This window comes from Empidonax traillii, unplaced genomic scaffold (assembly GCF_003031625.1).
Source record: "Empidonax traillii isolate 1590-97213 ecotype Southwest subspecies unplaced genomic scaffold, ASM303162v1 scaffold186:size1492175, whole genome shotgun sequence".
Lineage (NCBI taxonomy): Eukaryota > Metazoa > Chordata > Aves > Passeriformes > Tyrannidae > Empidonax > Empidonax traillii.
Window position 1 is genome coordinate 913,819 of NW_020955379.1, and position 16,272 is coordinate 930,090.

Here is a 16,272-nt window from a genome sequence, read left to right on the forward strand (position 1 = left end):
GCCAAGCACGCTTGGACGGTGGCAGTGAGGTCCTCAGGACGTAGATGGATTGCCTTACGGGCTAACGAGCTCCATCTGCCCGGGATTCATTGTGTACCTTTTGGTAAAATAGTGTAATACAATATGGTGTTGGCTACAAAATACGTTTCCCACACAGCTGCCCTTTGCATTCAGTTCCTTTATTTCAGTAATAATGAAAAATAGCCGTTCCAAAGTAGTCTTTCATAACACACTGTAAACAATATAATTTGATCTCAGCAGAATTAAGATGGTCAATTAAACAGAAAGTCAAGCCACCAGCCACCTGTTGAATCCCTTCACTGTCCCTCCATCATCAAGAAAGCTTGCCCTGTATTCAGGCACACCCAGGGTGTCTTAAAGAAAGTGAAAGCCCAGAAGGTCACCCTGGTGGACTGCTGGGAGCAGAGGGAGACAGAGAGACTTGGAACCCTCCTGACCCGGTCCTGTGGTGAGCCCCACTAGAGCTGACCAGCTGCCGACAATCAAGTCAGTATTACTGCATTTAGTATCTGCTGAAGTTGTGGGATTTTGACAGACCTGACAACACTAATCATGTGTTTGGAGTTAAAAGCTTGGGATTTGACATAGTGATAGACTGCATATCTTAACTGAAGGTTTTAATGCTACTTTGAAATGAGAAGAGATGATATCTTCATGGATGAGGAAAAGACAGATGTACTTAATGCCTTCTTTGCCTTAGTCTTGAATAGTAAGACCAGTTGTTCATCAGGTACACAGCCCCCTGAGCTTGGAAGGCAGGGGCAGGGAGCAGACTGAAACTCCCATAATCGAAGGGGAAATGGTCAGCCACCTGATACACCACTTAAACACACAGAAGTCTGTAGGTCTGAACGAGATCAACCCAAGGGTACTAAGGAAGCTAGCAGAAGTGCTCACCAAGCCACTTTCCATCATTTACCAGCAGTCCTGGCTGACCAGGGAGGTCGCAGTTGACTGGAGCTGAGCCAGTGTGACACTCATCTACAAGAAGGGCCAGAAGGAGGATCCAGGGAATTACAGGCCTATCAGCATGATCTCCGTGCCAGCAAAGGTCATGGAGCAGATTATCTTGAGTGCCATCGTACACCATGTATGGAACAACCAGGTGATCAGCCCAGCTATCATGGGTTTCAGAAAGGCAGGTCCTGCTTGGCCAACCTGATCTCTTTTTATGACAAGGTGGCCCACAAAGTGAAGGAGAGAAAGGTTGATGTTGCTCTCTTCTCCTGAGTAACAAGCAGTAGAACAAGAGGAAAGAAATGGCCTCAAATTGCACTGGGAGAGGTTTAGATTGGATATTAGGAAAAAATTCCTCACTGAAGGGGTGGTAAGGGCTTGGAACAGGTTGCCCAGGAAAGTAGTTGAGTCATCCTCCCTGAAGGTATTTAAAAGCTATATGTAGACGTGGCACCTGGGGACATGGACTAATGATGGGGTTGGCAGTGCTAGGTTAACAGTTGGACTCAATAACATTATGGTGCTTTTGCAATCTAAATGATTCCATGATTCTTTGATTTTATGACAGTCAAATGTTATCGTAAGTTCTTCCTTGTTTTTCTGTGGAAATATCTAGACTAATGTCTGTCATTAAACTGCTTTTCTTCACGTAACAGTCATATTAACCGTGAATGCAATCAATAAAGGATTCCATTTCTGCAGAAAAACAAAACAAACTTATGGGATCATAGTTTTGATGGCATGTTGATTAGTTTTAAAATTATTCCACATTTTAATCAGTCAGGACAGAAAGGTACCACACAGGTAAGTGTGTCAGCATGCAAAATCTAGTAGTTTTAGAGTCAATTCCAAAATTCTATCATTTTAGTCTTATCCTCTTCTTACATAACATACAGATCATAATATACAGATCTTAAAAAACATTGACACTTCTCCATAGCAAATAGCTATGTTCATACACCTTGACAAAGGTTATCCATATTATATCCTTGATACACTTAATTGCTCCTGAAGGTTTTTTTTAGAACAGAATATAAGATGACCTTTAGTTTGTTTTTGAAAGAATAACTAAATCAGTTGCCTGTTCCTGTAACCCGAACAAATGAAATTAGATCAAAAATCACATTGGAGTTCATGTGATGGAGCCTTAATATTGATTTAGAAGTGCCTAGAATGTGAAGTGAGTTGGAATTTCTGTGTTTCAACCATAAATGCAAATGTAGGATTAATTTTGACTGTGTCTTCTGAAAGGAAACATGCCAATGTCCACTAAGTTTTGAATGATAAACAGGTGTGAAATGTTGCTGAGATTAGGAGTAAAAAAGAGGACAAATTTTCCAAAGCATTTTCACTCCTATGTTTGTCAGTGGAGTGAATCCTGAAAATCCACTGCAGAGTAGAGGTAAACAGATAATGTCCATGATGCAAAAAAGGGAGTCAGACCATTGTCTGATGTATAGTAAGACACTTTTATAAAGCAATATACCTAGATTAGTTTACAAGCAACAGATAAATTGCTGTAACTTGTAAGGTTTGTCATTCATCTTGTTCTGCTGACTGCCTGGAAAAATAATAAGCTGATTATACTTGTCATGTGCTATCTTAAACTCTGATTGATGACTTCTGCCTACATTAATTTTGATATTTTAAGGAGATTTTTTTTCTTCTTCTGTGATTAGTTACACTATTATGCCATTTATGTCCTCCATGAATTCTCCAGGTGGAAGGGTCAATTTTTTTTTTAAATACGTATAAGTAATTAAATAGCAGTTTGTAGTTTCTTTTCTCATGTATCACTAGGTGATTTAGAATCTACTTAACTACAAAATTTTACTCGTTCCCTACTCCTGTTTTTTGTCAATACAACCACTCTTCTGTAAAGTGAAAATCTTACTCATACACACATCAAAAGATAGTTGCACTTGTAATAAGATTAACTTTCAAAAATTTCTCCATAAACTTTTTCAGAATGGACCTCTTTAGTGGGAAACATGTGAGGAAAAAAAAGTTAGATAATGATTCTGAAATTTTGCTTCAATGCCACTGGAGTAAAAAAGATTCATTTCTTTTCCTCACCAGACTATTTCCTGACAAATTCAGCATTTATGGTTTCACATACCCTATTTCTTTACTTTTATGATATATCTTCATGATTCCATTCACACTTTTAAATCTAATTATGATAATGCTAAACATTGGCATCGTATTTTTCATCCTTGAAACAATCCATGAATGAGAAAAGCAATGATTATTACCCCTATGTCACTGAAACTAAAATAAAAAGGGAATTAGAGTTTGAATTTTAATCTGGACCTCCTGATTCCAATCTTATGAGTGCTGATACCATTAAGCTTCCCATCTGCATACTAAAGTATTTTAGTCCTCATCATGATAACATATATGCAATGGTTTTACATTATCTTCCATTTTAATTCCTGTTCATTTAATCTCATTTCAATTCAGAATTAAGGTTAAAGAAAAAATGTAGTCAGAGAGAGAGAGAGAGAATTACCTCAATAAACTGTGTTACAGTCAACATAGAAGCAGTGAATTAGGAGTGGATTTAAAAGTTCAGAAACTGAGCCAGGAAACATATTTCAAAATTTAAAAGTTGTGTTTGTCTAATCAATATACTGATAACAAAGATTGGGAAAGTGATTACTTAATTAAGCTTTGGCAGACTAGAGTTACTTGTCATCATCTAGATGAGAACTAAAGAAAACGAGGATGCTCCCTGTGACAGCTGGATTTCTAATCCTCCTTAGAGAGACAAATTAAGGAGATGAGGTTATTTATTTTTTATATACATTGATACATCTGTATAAAAAAAATTATTTAGCATCCTTCTAGGTATCTTGTTTTTAACCTTGGTGTTTTACATCTCTTTTTTTCTGCTTATCAAATTAAACCTGGTTCCTTCAATGTTTAGAATCTACATCTTCATGCAAACAGTTAAGTTACCCAAGGGTTTATATCTATCAGAAGTTTCTTGACTTTCATGTGAGATGGGAAGATTAACACTTATAATTCAGAAGTTAACTTGATTTCCTAAAAATGGATTAAATACTTGAGTCTCTTATTTTTTGCAACACAAATGTTTGCACTCATGAGAAAATTCAGCTGACATCATTTTGGGAAATCAAGGAACTAAATGGTGAAAACAGCTGTGAGGAAATTAATATTTGGCTAGTTTGCTTGGAGTACAGTGAATTTCTCAGTCAGAGTAGAGTTTCTATCTGCTACAACCATTAATTTTGCTGATTTACTGTAAACATCTGAAATGGCATAAGAGAGCCTAATTTCCTGCCTTTCTTTTAGAAATAGTACTGCCTGATTCCCACATGGAGCCCACTTCAACTTGGAGCATTTATTGGTACTATTTATTGTTCTTGTAAAGCCTGGATAGAAGTCTTTGAGCTACGACCCATGCTATCACAATTCAGTGCCAAGATGGACCTGCAAGCTGTGGGGCATCCCTAAACCTCCAACAAGGTTCAAATATGCTTAGGAAGAGAGACCATCAAGATCCCTTCCCTCAGACTCTCAAAACTGGGGAGTTTGTGTTCTGGTTTGTGACTCATGACGTTTAGGTTGCAATCTGAACAAAGGAAGTACAAAGTGATCTTGATTTTGTACAAGAATGACCATTTCACAGAACTTCAGGAGAAACTTTAGGCCTCTTGTAGTCACAAGATCAAATGACAAACACAGTGAAACGTTAACTCAGGATGCCAGAGAGCTATGCTGTTTAGCTCAGGTCTATATCCGTCATCCCCAGGGCAGCTGCTGTGAATCAGCAGCTGACCCAGAGCTCATAGCTGATCCTCGCTGTGCCTGCTCTGCTGGCCCAGGAGGGGAGAGGATAACAAGCCTGTGTAAGACAGACCAATGCAGAGGGGTTATGGACGGGTGATACCCAAGGCAAAGGATGGGGGGAAGCACCTCCCAACAAGGGCAAAAAGTAAAATGCCCCTAGATATTCAGCCGTACAACCAGGATATGTCCTGCTGACAGAACAGCAGACCCTACCCTCTATAAAAAGCAAACCTGCAGAAATTTCTATGCTTGGTCTTTTGGGGAGCAAGTGAGGCAAACTGGGCTGAGCTTGGACAGAGAAGATGAGGTGGTCTGATCAGCGGGTTGTGCTGTTTTATCATTGGAAGCTGTACCTCAGCACTCCTCCTAGCTTACAACAAATTCCTCATGGAAATATGCATGTTTGCCAACAAATAAAAAGGTCCTTTAAGATCTTTTAAAAGATCTCTCTTTTTGAACTCTTAGGCTAATATTCGTCATGTCCTGCAATTAATGCAGTTCATGTCATTTAGGATCTTACATTTGACCAGATGAGACTCCGTGATAGTCATAACATTTTGTCATGATTAGATCATTTAAATCAACATGCTGATCTGATTAGCAATCCTAGTCTAGACCTCTACTTCTGATTTAAGGTGGTAATATCTAAAAACATTTAACCTTGCAATAATGAAACTTTAAGTAGCCAGTAGCATGCTTGTAAATGTCCAGAAGATAGTGCTAGGGGGCTTGATTATTACTGCTAAGGAGGTGAGAATTTTTCTTCTACTATCTTGTTTTAATAGTCCAGGAGAACATATTTTTAAATCATTCTAGACAATTAAATCTCATCCTTTGTTTTACAACACAAAGAGAAAATGTCATTTTACTTGTTTCCTGTTAAGTCTCACAGCCATCTTGTGCCTCTGCCTTAGCCAAACAAACAGTCCTCACATTATGGCTCTGTTGGACAACTAGAAACTGTTTACTCATTTTGTTGACCCAGTTCCAGCCAAGCAGCAAATGTGAAATACAAAAAAAATTCAAACTGTCTTGATCAAAGTCAGAAGAATCAGGTTTTCTGTAATATTTAGTTACCAGTGGCCAGAAAATGGATATGAATACTTTCCAAAAGAAAAGCTTTAAAGAGCATATGTGATTTTGAGGATTACCATGTGCAAGAGGATTATTATTTGAGAAACAAAAGGAATAAGAGATTACAGCACATTAAAAAAAGGTTGGTTTACATCGAAGGTGTAGTATGGTTATACACTTTCTATAATATCAGGCATTGGCCAGGGAGCCAGACAGTCAGGATTTAGAATAAGCTTTCAACCTCCTTTAGCTTTTCTGATTTCAGCTCTATATGGCAGAGTTTGAAATATGCAAAGATGTTTACATTCAGAAGTGAATTAAGCAGCAATAATCAGCTTACAGATTCCTGTTCTGTGATATGCTGAAGAAAAGAAAAAAAAATCCAGACATTTAGGTCAAATGTAAAAAGCCTGTGGGCTGTTTGGAGTGAGCACCCAGCTGAACGATCACAGGAAGGAATTTCTATTAAATAGCCCATCAAAATAGCCTCTTGTCTTTGACAAAATGTCAAACATTTAGTTCCTTTCATCTTGTCTCGTAGATTTGTTTTCATCATCTAATTATAGCTGAAATCTGAAAAAGAAAATTATTATGTACTTTAAAATTATTGTTCAATATGTATTTAACGTTAAAAGTTTACATTTTATTGTGAATTTTAAATTAAGAAAATTGACAATCAGCATTACTATGACAACAGGTAAAGTCTAGCCCGAAGGGCATGAGCTTAATTCTCTTGCATCTCAGTTTGCTTCCATGTAGCTTGAAGCTCACTTGTAGGTCAGATTTGAGCATCGAATCTGTTACAGCATTCCTGTAAGTAAGTTTGCAGCTGGATGAGAGTCCTACACTGTCTGTCCCAAGAGCAGAGCACAGCAATTCATTAACTCTGAACTAACATCCAGCCATTTGATGTACCCCAGTGTGTATCCCTACCCCCTCGGGACTGGGTCGGTAAGTTCCGGCATTCATCAAATACAGCATTCAGACACATTGCAGTAAGCCCACTGTTCTTATAATTAAATGAATGCAGGGAGCACATAAATGAGTCTCTGGCATCACGAGCACTCGACAGCAGTGGAGTTCGACTTTCCACTTTTCCTGATGCAGTAATGTTCCCTGCAGACCTGAGCGCCCCTGGGGCCGGCCCGATGGGTGCAAACTGGCCTTTCTGCCCTAAGTGTAAAATGCCACTGACCAAGGAAAGAGAGGTTACTGTACAAATATCATCCGGCAGGGTTTCCCAGAGCTATGGCTGAGGCAGTAAGAACAGCAGGCAAACACCAGAGGGAGTAATTGTTCTACTGGAGAGCGAGGAAAGGAAAGCCTCAGGCAACAGTGTTTGTTAATAGTGTGACTGAGGTTCTAGCCAAAGAAAAAAAGTTCAGGTAACATGACTCTACAAAACGTAAATGGTGAAACCATACATTTTAGTGATGTTTGGAAGAGTTTGTGTTCTTCACCAATTTTCAGTGCTGATTCCAACTTACTGATTCTCTGTGCCAACAATGTAACACCCTCTTATCCTCCAGTAACTTTTTTTACATCTCTTCACAGTACTAGAGGCTTTCGGTTCAGTGTCCAGAGCCAGATGAGCAGGCAATAAGAAGTAACCTTTTCACCTGTTTTTTAAAGCAGTCTTATCTCCTGATCCATCCATGCATGCCCTTCCTCTGTCAGAGTGTCTTTGTCTTAACTGATGAAGTCCTTGGACCTTTAGAGTCCTGGTTCTTAGAGTCCTGCATGCTGCAAAGTGACCAGGATGAAACCAGCTGCCCTGGTCTTCATGGAAGCAAATATGGGTACACAGATAGGAAAGAAGCAAGTGGATTATCTACCTCCTGGAAACAGGCTATCCTTTCAGCAGCTATACCTGCATTTTACACCTCCTGAAAGTCTGTGCTTCTGCCGATAAGTTTCAGCTGGCCATGACCAGGAGAAGTGCATCCCCTGGGCTCTCCATACAGAGTCTCTTGCAACTGCTCAATTTGCAGTAACTGATTGAAAGAAAACACATCATCAGCCCCAAGGTCTGACAAGACACTATGCCAGTGTCTTTTAGAAAAACGTTTCAATGAACAAAATTACCCAGTTCCATTACACTTCACACAATGCTGGGGCAGGTGGAAAGCTTCTCCAGTTCACTGATGAACTTCCAAGATAATGAACTAAAGTGAAGAGACACTCTCTGCTTTTAATTGTAATTAATGCTTCTGCACTGATTGCTTTTAGTTTCTATCATTGATATTGTGCTTAAGTTTCCACAGCCATTACAGTGAATGCCACCTGTGGAATATGATGCAAAGATCAGCTCATTACACAACTCAGCTGTCTTTTCAGCAGAAGACTTCAAAGTTCTTTTCTGTTCTCAAAAGGGTATTCTGTAAAAATCACCCTTTCATTGATGAATATCAAAGTAAATCCTGGCTGAGCCTGATGTTAAATTGCATACCCCTGGCTTTCACAATGCTGCCAAGCAAAGGATCTGCAACAAAACTATTTTTCTTAACAGTTTTATTGTGGGTGTGTAAGATCTAATGGAGATCAGCCTATTCTCTTCTTAGGTGTGTCAGCTTTACAGAGCTCACCAGCACAAAAAGAGGATCTTGGCATTGTTACAATGGCGAACATAGAAGACGCTTCATACATCCGGGTGGATGACTTGCATTGTCAAGATCTTTTAAAAGATCTGGGCGTTATTAGAGGTGGGTGTTTAATTGTTGATTCATTAAAACAGAACCATACATGAATTATCCAGTCAGTAAATCTTTTTCTTCCAATAAGTAAAAAAGAACCCTAAGAGAACTGGAATCAAGCTCTTGTCTCAATTGCAGCAATGTGAATGTAGAGGAGAAGAAATGTATTTAGATGTTTGATGATGCAAACAGGTGAAATTCACAGAAACTCTGTGCAGGCCAGATGTTTAAGCAGGTTTAGTTTTGCAAATCATTTAAATATCAGTATCTCTGTGACTTCAGCTGTGATTCCTTGGTTGCAAAGTAATACATTGCTCCTCCTTTTGAAGGTAAAAATAAGTGTATAAATGTGATTCTTCCTACAATATAGCAAGAAATAAAGGTTATATATATGACCAACTTCAGCTTTGGAAAATAAAACTCCTTGAGGAGCTGTCATAGTCAGTGTAAAGACAGGGGCTCTCTGTGCACCTAAAGTTAGACAGTAGTGATAACATGCTGTCTTCAGAAGTGATATTGTGACATGGTACCTCTATTCCTATTTCAGTTTCTTTCTCCCTGCAACTCTGCTAATACAGCTTTTTTCTGGATCTGTTCTATGAATATGGCTTTAAAAAAAATAGTGAAAGGGGGGTGGAACTGAATGTAAAAGAATGGGTACGTATCACGTACCTGATCTGGTTGACAGCATCATCCAACTGGTATGTTTTAGGACAGATATCTGCATCAGTGCTAGCACTGAAGACAGCTACCATCAAACCTTGTCCCTAATACATGCTCTGAAAGGAGCTGAAGTGATCCTTTGTGAACAGCCAGTCAATGGGGACATTTCCTTTACAGACTTTTAAACATGTCCTTGTGTCACTTCTATGTGATTTATCACATTTCTATGTGATTTACCCACAACTCCTTAGTAATGCAGGTGTTTCTTCTGCAACAGCATTGTAGAACTGAGATGAAGGGAAATACCATCTTTTCTATAGTAACTTTTATGATGAATCCTGATGTTTGGCCTGGAGAATGGGGAGAAGCGGCACCCGAGTTTGTGGCTATAGCAACTGTCCTCCTTTGAGTACAGATATCCAAAACAAACTGTTTTATAAACCTAAAGCAATATGTATGTTGTTATCACCCAAAACATAAAAACATGGTGAATATCTTCTAAGACCAAAATGCAATAACAAACACAGGAGCTGGGGCATCAATTGGTTGAGCTGTACCTATCAGCATGAGACAGAAACAACAGAAACTCACACAGATGCATCAAAACTAGATATAGCAAAGAAAACCTCAGGGCAAGATGCTGGGAGCAGATGGGAATATGCAGTGACTATTTTTGATAAAAGTACATGCTGATAGCAGCATAGATTTTCAAGACAGAAATCGTTGTCTCTTTGATGCTTCCAGAGTTGAAGAACATCAGATTCCCTTTATTCTTTGTTAGTAAAGTTTCAAAGATTGATGCTTACTCCATCACCCAAGTCCTTTTCTGGCAATAGCAGCCATCTGATCCAAAATTGACTCACATCTCAAGTCCAAAAGGAATATCAGTACCATATTGTTGGAACAAGGCGGACGTGAAGGAATGTCACATGCTTATGAATATTAAATGTATTCATCAAATAAACATGCCTGTGAAAGGAACAAGTCCCCTAAAACATTGGTGCTATCATATTTGTGTAAACTCAGAGCATCAAAAAGTTAAATTTTGAAAAGCCAAACCTGACTTGCATTCAAAACTAATCATTGTGATGTTACTTTAAAACTCAAAAGCCTCCGCCAGACAAGGTGTCCAGAGGCATTTGTAGCATGAAGAGTCATTTCTCACAAGGAACTTTCAGGATCTGTATCTGTGAAAAGAAATCCCAAACCCCAGGGATAAGAACATGGGGGAAAAAAAAAAAAAAAAAGGTCAAGCTGCCCTTGAGAAAATATGTCTTGCAGAGCTCATATAAGTCTCCTTTAATAACACATTTTTAGAAGCCTGTGCTTTTGAATGCCTGCTTTGAACAACACCCACGTTCTGGAGCCCTTTCATGAGGATGTATAACCCAGGATAAAATTGATCTTATTCACAGCAGTGTGTGCCTCCACATGTCAGACCACAAACAGAGAAGAGAAGCACTGGACAGTCATCCCAGTGACAACACAGGGACTGATTTTCAAGGCTGAAACTCCTGAGTCACTCTTATAGCTGTCTTTTGCGTTTTCTTCATTTCTATCTGAAGTTAGGAAATTTCATTTTATGTTTGCTGTCCCCTGAAACTGAAGCCCTTCCACCTTCTCTGAAATACAATGTCTACTACAGCATATTTTCCGTATCTCAACTACATTCAAACCCATTTACCAGGGTAAATCCAAAAGATTTATGTATAAAAAAAACTCAGCACCCTTTTAAGTCCCCTGAATTGTTTATTCCTCTAAATTCAGTAAAGTAAATTTCTTTAGAAAGTTTACTGGTTGCCTTCAGAACCTGATGGAATTTTATCCCCGGTAGCCTGCCAGAATTAGTCAGCAAAGTGTTTAATCGATGCCTACCAATGCTGAGCTGTTATGCTCTCATTCCCTTAAAAAGTTTCCTAGGCATCAGCATGAAGTTAGTAACTGAAACCATGTTCAAGTTAGCCAGGAGCAGCCCCAGAGTCAGTTCTGGTTTGCCTCTGCTGTGTCCAGTCTAATCACTGTCACTCATGGGAGCCTGGATCCATGCTAGGTCCCTTGAGAATTCAAACTATGTCTAGCTTCTTTTGCTAAATTGGAGAAGCAAAAGTTTAAGTAGTCCATCCTGAATCCAGTCTTACTTCCACTCTCTGGGATCCTTAGGAAGTATATTTCTCACCCTGGCTCTGGTATAGCTTAGAGGAAAGAAAAAATGTAAGCAGAACACACTTTTGTATATAAGTTTAAGGGACCTTTTCATAGTAATGGAATGGGGCACTGCAGTAACAATCTACATTTCAATCAGTCTGTTTTCCTTCATGCCTAAAATGAAACATAAAACATGCACACTCCATAACGTTGCATGATTCTTATTAAAGTCTACCTTTGTCTAAGCCTGTACTTGACAGTTCTTGTGCTTTGCAGAGGATTCTCTCAGGGGGCAGTTGAGGAGAGAACAACTGAAGACTGAAGCTGTTTGTATACACACAGATGTGTATTCCTGGTGTGTATTTCCCTGCCTGACCTCAGGAAGACTAGATGAAACACAGCACTAGCTGCTGAGCCAGTGAGGCTCTTTGAACTGATAACCATAGCATGTTCTGTGATGTGGTTTGCCTGGAAACATATTTGTTTCTTTTGAAAATCCAAGATACAAAGATGACATCAGTTGTAGTGTGCACTGCAAAACCTAGGCTGGGATGGCAGACTGTTCTGTCCCATAAATGATTGCAGATGTTTGGGTGAGGCTGCAAAACACGACGCTTTGCAAACGTGTACATGTGGGGAAGGAAAGTAGGGACATATATAAACATGAACATATTTGTTATATATTGCAGCCAGTCAGCTGGTCCCATTTCAGATTGGCAATTATTTAAAATGTGCAAAAATAAGTGGAAACTATGATAGCTGCAGTGCATCTGGTTTAGTGAGTGTTTTCTATTTCTGACTCTATAGGCTTTTCTCCCTTTGTCTGATGCCAGTTACATACTAGACACATAGAACTGTCAACAGGCTGAAGAAGAGGCTTAGGAGATTTACTGCTGGTTTTTATTACCACCAGATTGCAAAAGCATATAGCCTAAGCTGGTTTTCCAGCAGGCTAAGTTCCAGCTCTATGTCCCAGGAGCCTGCTTTGCTAAGTAGGATCTGGATGGTACCAATTTAGGAAGCTCTCTAAGTATGTGATGCCCTTTAAATGAATGAATCATTTGCCAAAGTCACAGGCATGGGAAAAATATAGAAAGAAGAGCTATGAGATGATGAAGAATTACTGGCAGTAGATCTCCCTCCTGATCTCCAAACTTGGGCAGTTTGGCCCTGAATTCCATAAGGAAGGTGCTAACGGTTCTTGCTGATGCCCCATCAAGAAGGTGAGTGACAAGGGCTGTTGGAGACTATGGACACCTGCTTCCCAGCCATAGAAAAATAAAGCCATCATGCAGCTTCACCTTCAAGAAGCCAATGGTAGGCAAAATCTGTCATGACAAAATGGTTTTTTGTGTCATCTATTTGGGCCTAATTGCAGCTTTTTAATACCTTGCCCTATGATAATTCTGACAAGTCCTTCAGCTGACTTGTTCCTATGCAGCTATGGGCATAGAGTGAAGAGGGCTTTGCTGATGTATATTTCCAGAGTTACCTCTAGTTATATCAGTGATAATTTCCTTTAAACACAACTACCAACATTTCTACACTTGTGTATTTATTACTGTCAACAAATCTAAAAAAAAGCTTCAGTATTTACACAGCAGAAAATTTCATCATTATCTTAAAAATTAAAGTGTCAGCTTTTCCAAAGTTGTCCTTCTTAAGAAACTTTCTATATTTTGCAATGTTCAGTTGGAAGATGGATAACATAATTTCTTTCCCAATCAATGTTGCTCTTTTCCATTTGTCAGACATTTTATTTTAAAGTGTGGGTCTGATATAAGTGTACAAAAAATTCTGAAATTGAACTGCACAAGGCTAAGGAAGAAAATCCACTGTTTCATGAAATATGCAAAACTATTTAATTGTTTTGTTGTTACTATATGGGTTCAAGAAGCAATTATACAAATAAATTAAAATCCACTAAGGGATTGCAATGGATACCACATCAGACTAGGGAAATTGCTGTACTGGAGCTGGGAGAGTGGCTGGAAGAGAGAACATTCCTTGTTTTGTTCTTGTCTTGAGCAGCCTGCCTCAGTCACTACCTGAGACAGCTCTAATGAGGTGGATGTTTGATTGCTCTTTCTATGAACAAAACAGCTTCTTTAAAATTAATAGAAACCCTAATTGTTGGCATGGGTTTGCTCCAGCTAAGAGTTCCACAGATTTGTGTTGCCTTATTTTCAAGTAATCACACACAATTGAAACATCTCAATTGAAAAAAAAAAAAAAAAACCAGGTTTCTGGTATACAGATTCAAAAAGAACTCTGTAAAAGTTCACTGTGTGTGCTAGAAGGCAGAATTTAGCCAGTGATTTGAAAACTCATTGCTCATACTCTATGTTTTGTTCTTTTCTTAATACACCCAGCTTCATAAATAAGTTTCTATTTAAATGTCTCCTCATGTGTAGCAATGTCTGATAGGTTCAGTAAAACTCAGCAGCTGGGATGAGAAAAGAGCACAAAATCTTTGCAACTTCTGTCCATATGAACAGCAGCAGGCAGCATCACAGATTGAAACTGGTGCCCTGAGTGGCACCAGGGACTAAGGGTTTAATCAAGAGCAAAGTCATGCCTAGAGTAACTGAAAAATGGTGGGACAACTCACTTGGCTGGAGGATTGAGATGGATGGCTACAGGCTGTTTCAAAAACAGACAGGGCAAAAGAGGAGGAGCCATGTTCTGTGTTAAGGAGAGTCTTTAATGTATAGAAGTCAACTATGGCAACTGTGGAAGCTCTATAGCATGCCTCTGGGTCAAGATCAGAGAGGTCATTCCAGTGGGGATCTTTCAGTAGGCAACTGCTACTGACCTCCAAAACCAAGATCAACAAAGCAGTATTTGGGTCACTTAAGTGAGCTTTGGAAGATTAACAGAACCTGTTTCTTGTGGCTTCAGCTGTCCAGACATTTGTTGGAAAAACAGTAGAGCACCTCATGTAATCCATCAACCTCCTGGAATGCCTGGGAGGACTACTTCCTCATACAGATGTTAGATGTGCCAACAAGGAATGAGGCACTGCTGGACTTGTTACTCACAGAGAAAACCTGCTCTGAAATATCTTGGTTCACGATAGCCTTGGCTACAGTGATCACAATATCATGGAGTTTGGGATTTAGCTGGGCATGCTGAAGGTTAGTCCTAAAACATAGGGCTTATACTTTGAGAGAACAAACTTCATCTCATGCAAATCTCAGGTGGGGAGCAGGATGAGAGAGTGAGGGGCAGTGGTGCCCATGGGAAGCTTCCGTGGAGGAAAAAGAGGAGAACAGGCTGGAAAGTGTCCAGAGAAGGGAAACAAGGATGATAAAAGGACTGGAAAGCCTGCCATATGAGGAAAGAACTAGGTGTGTTTGGCCTCGGGAAAGGAAGGTTTAGGGAAGACCTTATCACTATGTTCCACTATTTAAAGGGTGAATACAAAGACAGAGACTCCCTCTTTACAAGTAGTCACATGGAAAAGATGAGGAGTAATGAGTCCAGGTTATGACAGGGCAGATTCTGATTAGACTAGAGGAAAATTTATCGCAATGAGAATAATCTCTCCAGGGAAGTGGTAGATTCCCCAACACTGAACACTTCTAAGATTCAGCTGGTCAGTGTGCTGGGCCATCCTGTCTGGACTCTGCTTTTGGCAATAAAGTTTGGACCAGATGATCCTTGAGGTCCTTCTGACCTGGTATATTCTATGACTCTGTGAAGTTGAAGTCAACATAATAATGGCTGGAGACAGAATCTGACTCAAATATCAAGGCTCCAGCTGAGCTCAGCAGAGCTGATCATTAAAACAGCACACCTGGTGCAATTGTTATTGCATCCCAAAGAGTTGAGTTGTGACCTTGTAAAGAGAACTAGTACAGAGCCACCCAATGCATCTTGCAGATGACCCCCCCTGAGAGAAGCTGCTACTGCCATGCAAGTAACATTATTACAGAGCAGCCAGTACCTGAGAGCATGATGGGAGCATTATTGACACAATAGAGGTGCTTGGTTGCATTAGATTTATGGCACCTCCTGAGCCAGTACCTCTAGTGTCCTGCAAGCTTGTTTTCTCAGTAGTAATGGTGAGCGTCAAAAGGAAGGGGAGACAACAGGGCAAAAGCTGTTGTTCTGCAGAGAAGGTAAAGTGAATTTCTGGTTATATCATGAGAAAACATATGATTTGGCTTCATTAAAAATAGAATGTAGCAAGTTTCTGTGCTTCAAGTGATGAGACTTTCAAATCCTGGCTGGTTCTGGGGTAAAATGTAAGCCTGAGTCGTGTTCAAGCAGAATTTACCTGCAGTGATGGCAATAACGTGTTATGCTGATAAGTACTAAAGACATGCTTGTACTGGAGGAAATTCTGTGCACTCTGGTTGTTCTGGTGTGAGAGCTGAGGATCACAGCTGCCTTCATGTTCCCCTTTCTTGGGCAACATCACGAATCTATCAGACTGGTCTTCAGATTACTCTATACTAAAAATTGTTGGCAATTACTTCCAAACAGCTCATTCTTTAATAAATGCTATCTTGATGCCATTATTTGAGGCATAGATCTGGAAACAATATTCCTATTTCAGTCTCCCTGGCACAAGAGGTAAGAGTACATGACCATTTGGAGAAGGGCTTGCTTGGCCGAGGTGCTGTGCAGATATCGTAGTTCTCCTGTAGAACCAATGGGTTTGCTTAATCCTCTGTTATGCTAGAAGCCTCTTTTTATGAGGCTTTGCAAGATGTAATCCAGTGGACTTCATGGTTTTTGTTTGTTTTTTTTTTTATTGCCTTGGACGAGAAGATAATTTCAGATTGAGGATCTGTAGCATATGTTTTCTGCAGAGTTGATGATAATAGAAACATTTCAGTGAGGTCCCTGGATGAGTTACGTCACTTATTTTTTGACTCGGCAATCAGAGAGGAAC

General features: G+C 39.6%; 1 protein-coding gene across 11 annotated transcripts in view; it reads left to right on the top strand.

Annotated features, from left to right (window-relative positions):
- Positions 1-16,272, top strand: part of DLGAP1 (DLG associated protein 1) — a 416,188-nt gene that overhangs the window by 341,128 nt on the left and 58,788 nt on the right. For 10 of the 11 annotated variants that reach the window (XM_027886315.1, XM_027886316.1, XM_027886311.1 and 7 more), the window contains one exon: positions 8,430-8,570. The exons of the other annotated variant lie outside the window; for it this stretch is intronic. In XM_027886315.1, coding sequence (XP_027742116.1) covers positions 8,430-8,570 — 141 coding nt within the window. The remainder of the gene's footprint in view (positions 1-8,429; positions 8,571-16,272) is intronic. 11 annotated transcript variants of the gene reach the window in all.